Raw genomic sequence first — 4,019 nt, 5'->3', positions numbered from 1 at the left:
TGGGGCTGGTAGTACTCCCTGGGATGTGGCTGGCTCTGGGGTGGGTGTTGAGGCTGGTATTACATCCTGGGATGCGGCTGGCTCTGGGGTGGGTGTCGGGGCTGGTATCACACCCTGGGATGTGGCTGGCTCTGGGGTGGGTGTTGAGGCTGGTATCACACCCTGGGATGCGGCTGGCTCTGGGGTGGCTGTGGGCAGTGTCATCCCTTGCTCTCCCTGCAGATGGTCCGGTCACAGCCCACATCGTCCCGCCGGGGCCCCTGCACCCGCAGCTCGGTGACAACGTGACCCTAACGTGTACGGCCAACTCGTTCCCGGCCCCGCGGTTCCACTGGTCCCACAATGGGTCTGATCTGGTCCCAGCCCTGACCAGTGCCGTCCTGAGCCTGGTGCTGAGGGGCGCGGAGCAGATGGGTGTATTTGAGTGCCTCGCCACCAACCCCCACACGGGCCGCAGCGCCACTGCCTCTGTCTCCGTCGCCCTGGGGCCGGGGCAGCAGGCAGGTGAGTTTGGGGCCACCCCCCGCCCATGCTGCCTGGGGTCAGGCTGCTGCCTGCCATGGTCCTGGCACTGAGCATGGGAGAGGTCTATGTCTGTGCGCTCTTGACACTTGTCTGGGACCCCCAAGGCCAGGACCCCCTGTTTGCAAGCCCCTGGACACCTGGGTTCTGTCCCAACTCTGCTGGGAGGGTTTTGAATGGGATTCACGACTGCCAATCTTTTGTGGGGTCAGAGAATCATAGATGATGTGGGTGGGAAGGGACCTGGGGCGGTCCTGTCTGCTCCAGCCGGCTCCTCCAAGCAGGACCAGCCCCACCTTGGTCATCCCAACCAAGGCTTTGTCTACCCGCGACTTCAGCCCCTCCCGGGATGGAGACTGCAGCACCGCTCTAGGCAGCCTGTCCTAGCGCTTCACCATTCTCCTTGTGAGATGGTTCTTCCTCATTTCTGACCTCGACTTCCCCTGCTGTAGCTTAAGCCCATTGCTCCTTGTTCTGTCATCTGCTGCTGCTGAGCACAGTCCATCTCCCTCCTCTTTGCAGCCCCTCTGCAGGGAGCTGGAGGCTGCTATTAAATCCTCCCTCAGTCTTCTCTTCTGCTGGCTCACTCAGCCCATTTCCCTCAGCAGCTCTTCATCCCTCCTGTTCCCCAGCCACTGAACCCTCTTCTTTGACCTCTGCTGGTCTCTCCCTTCAGTCCTGCCTGCAGCGCAGGGCACACAGCTGGACACAGGACTCCAGATGTGGCCTTTCCAGTGGTGAATAGAGGGAAGAATCACTGCCCTTGATCTGCTGGCGATGCTCCTACAAGCGCAGCCCAGGGTGCCATTCGCCTTCTTGGTTGCTTGCACATGTGATGAAAACTGCCCTTTTTTGCAATTTAACTGCGTTCCAGTTTCCACGGATAGGTTTGGCCACAAGGGCACCCTCTTGGCTCCTATTTGGCTTCTGGTCCCCTGTCACCCCAGGTCCTTCTCTGCAGAGCTGCTGCCCAGCCCGTTGGCCCCCAGCCCACCCCAGGATTGTCCTGTCTGAAATGCGGGACTTTGTCCTTGTGGTTGTTGAACCCCCTGGGGTTTCTTTTGGCCCAATCCTCCCTGGTGTGGCGGTCTCTGAGTCCCAGCCTGACCCTCCGTTGTATCTGGTTTGGTGCCACCTGGGTGCTGCATACCACCCTGCACCTGGCTGAGCCTCCTCCTATCTGCCCGCAGGAAGTCTGTCAGGCGGCGCCATCGCTGGCATCATCATCGGGACGCTGGTGGGGTTGGGGCTGCTTGTTTTTGTCTTCTACTACTTCTGGGGCCAGAGCAAAAGGTACTGGCCTGGTGTGGGGCCTGAAGCCCAGACACATGGGTTGTCTGGGTGGGGAGGGGGCCTGGAGCCTGGATTTGCCCAGACAGGCAGGGGCAAACAGACATGGGGGGGGAGGGTGTTCCCCATCCCCCCTTCCCAGGCTCATGCTGCCTTCTCCCCAGGCACAGCAAGAAACCGGTGCAAACTGGATCCAGGACACCTGTGGCCCCCCATGGTGAGTGCTGAGGGCTGTGGGAGAGTGGGGGGCACCCCAGTGACATCATGGGAACCCCCTTAGCACACAGGAAGTGACATCACAGGCACTTCCCCTGTCCCAGGATCCTGGGGTGTCAGCAACACTGTGCCCCTGTTGCTGCTTGGGGGCAGGGGGCTGGGCCCTTGGGACCCCTGTTTTAACCCGTCTCTGCCATCCCCAGGGCCTGACGTCACCCGCAGCGGCCCCCTCAAGGTGAGGACTGGCAGGGCTCAGACACCTGGGCTCCCTGGGGGGTGGGGGTGAGAGCAGGGGGCTGGGAGCCTGGACACCTGGGTCCCCCCCTCCTGACCCGCCCTGTCAGCAGGAGGAGGAGGTGAGCTACAGCTCCGTCGCTTTCCGGGCTGGAGGGCTGCAGACGCCGCGGCCCCAAGGCCCCTCCAAGGCCGACACCACTGTCTATGCTGAGGTCAAGAAGAAGTGACCTGGGCCCCTAGCCCGGGGGGCCCAGGCAGCCCAGACACCGGGGCTCTCCTGTGCTGTGGGTCGGGGTTGGGGGTGAGGGTGGGGGGCAGTGGCCAGGACATCTGGGCTCTTTCTTGTTCTCCAGCGGGGAGGCTGGGGGCCCAGATGCCTGGGTTCCCCTCTGCTTTGCAGAGCTGTGCAGTCTGGGGGTGGGGGGGGCTCACATCTGACGGGGCCATCCACTGTCTATGCTGAGGTCAAGAAGAAGTGACCTGGGCCCCTAGCCCGGGGGGCCCAGGCAGCCCAGACACCGGGGCTCTCCTGTGCTGTGGGTCGGGGTTGGGGGTGAGGGTGGGGGGCAGTGGCCAGGACATCTGGGCTCTTTCTTGTTCTCCAGCGGGGAGGCTGGGGGCCCAGATGCCTGGGTGCCCCTCTGCTTTGCAGAGCTGTGCAGTCTGGGGGTGGGGGGGGCTCACATCTGAAGGGGCCATCCCTGGCTCCCACCCCCTCTTGGCCCTGGGGGCATCTCCCCTCCAGCTTGGTTGGGGGTGGGGGTTGAGGCATCCCTTGATTCCTGTGTTTGTAATAAAAACTGGACACGAGAAGCGAGGCCGCGGCTTGTAGATGTGAAACTGCCTGGACACGGATGGCCATGCACAGCCGCTGGACATGCACATGTGTGCCATGGCCATGCACACACTCTGGATCCACACATGCGTATGCCATGGCTGTGCTTGCTCTGGGCCCAGCGTGTGCGCTGCTTTGGCCCCATCTCTGCAAACGTGTTGCTGGCGTGTGCGCTATACACAGCCCCTGCTCCCCTCCCCCCGGCCCCCGAGCTGCACTCCCCCATTTGCTTTGCAAATGCGGCTCTCTGGGGCAGCCCCGGACACCTGGGTCCTCTCCTGGCGCTGGGAGCGGGGCTGGGGGCCTGGCTTCTCTGGCAGGGGAGTGGGGCGGGGGTGCCAGCGGGGTGCTGGGGGCCCGCATGCCTGACTTCTCCCTGGCACCCGCTGTGGCTCTGTGAGCTGGAGCAGCAGACTGGCCCTGGAGGAAACTTTCTAGTGAATCCAGCAAAGAGGAACCAGGCCAAACCTCAAGGCAGCTTCCGCTCCTCCCCAGCCAGAAGGGAACCCAGGCGTCCGGCCCCCGCCTTCTTCAAGGGGGGCTCCTGTACCGCCCCGTGCACCTGGTTAACCCTGCGTGGGCCGCAGCCCCGCCAAGTAGCCCCCACCGCCTCCTGGGCCTGGGCCCTGGCTGCTCTTTAGGTCTGGGGGTCTGGGCCTGGCCCCCTGGGTCCCATGGGCGGCGGTCCAGGCGCTGTTCACACCAGCACAACTCTGGGGGTGCAGCCCGTGCCAGGGCACTGCCTGGGGAGAGCTCCCAGCCCCAGGTTCTCCAGCTGGGGGGCGGTCACGGGGTCCAAGGCGGCACTGCTGGCAGGGGAGCACACGTGAGCACACGCGTGTGGAGCCCGTGAGAAGGTCCCCCGCCCCCTGCCGACAGGCCTTGCGACACCCGTGATTGCAGCGCTTCCTGCCCACTT

The 4,019-nt window shown here is 64.0% G+C and overlaps 2 protein-coding genes across 2 annotated transcripts in view; both read left to right on the top strand.

Annotated features, from left to right (window-relative positions):
• The window catches only part of LOC102376175 (carcinoembryonic antigen-related cell adhesion molecule 2-like), a 9,910-nt gene that overhangs the window by 3,215 nt on the left and 2,676 nt on the right, over positions 1-4,019 (top strand). Inside the window, exons 4-8 of the mRNA XM_025195606.1 lie at positions 223-504; positions 1,713-1,815; positions 1,977-2,029; positions 2,232-2,263; positions 2,376-2,477. Coding sequence (XP_025051391.1) covers positions 223-504; positions 1,713-1,815; positions 1,977-2,029; positions 2,232-2,263; positions 2,376-2,477 — 572 coding nt within the window. The remainder of the gene's footprint in view (positions 1-222; positions 505-1,712; positions 1,816-1,976; positions 2,030-2,231; positions 2,264-2,375; positions 2,478-4,019) is intronic.
• Positions 22-2,697, top strand: LOC112548861 (carcinoembryonic antigen-related cell adhesion molecule 1-like). Its single transcript, XM_025195607.1, has 5 exons — positions 22-504; positions 1,713-1,815; positions 1,977-2,029; positions 2,232-2,263; positions 2,376-2,697. The coding sequence occupies exons 1-5, from the start codon at positions 24-26 to the stop codon at positions 2,490-2,492; spliced, it is 786 nt and encodes a 261-aa protein (XP_025051392.1). The 5' UTR covers positions 22-23; the 3' UTR covers positions 2,493-2,697.

This window comes from Alligator sinensis, unplaced genomic scaffold (genome assembly GCF_000455745.1).
Source record: "Alligator sinensis unplaced genomic scaffold, ASM45574v1 scaffold1721_1, whole genome shotgun sequence".
Lineage (NCBI taxonomy): Eukaryota > Metazoa > Chordata > Crocodylia > Alligatoridae > Alligator > Alligator sinensis.
Note: the sequence above shows the minus strand (reverse complement) of the source record. Positions and strands in the feature narration are given on the sequence as shown.

Excerpts from the sequence above, each read along its gene's own strand:
- LOC112548861 (XM_025195607.1), top strand. The coding sequence starts at position 24 with ATGTGGCTGGCTCTGGGGTGGGTGTTGAGGCTGGTATTACATCCTGGG. Across the intron at positions 1,816-1,976 it reads TTCTGGGGCCAGAGCAAAAG|GCACAGCAAGAAACCGGTGC; the intron begins GTACTGGCCTGG and ends CCTTCTCCCCAG. Across the intron at positions 2,264-2,375 it reads CCCGCAGCGGCCCCCTCAAG|GAGGAGGAGGTGAGCTACAG; the intron begins GTGAGGACTGGC and ends CCCTGTCAGCAG.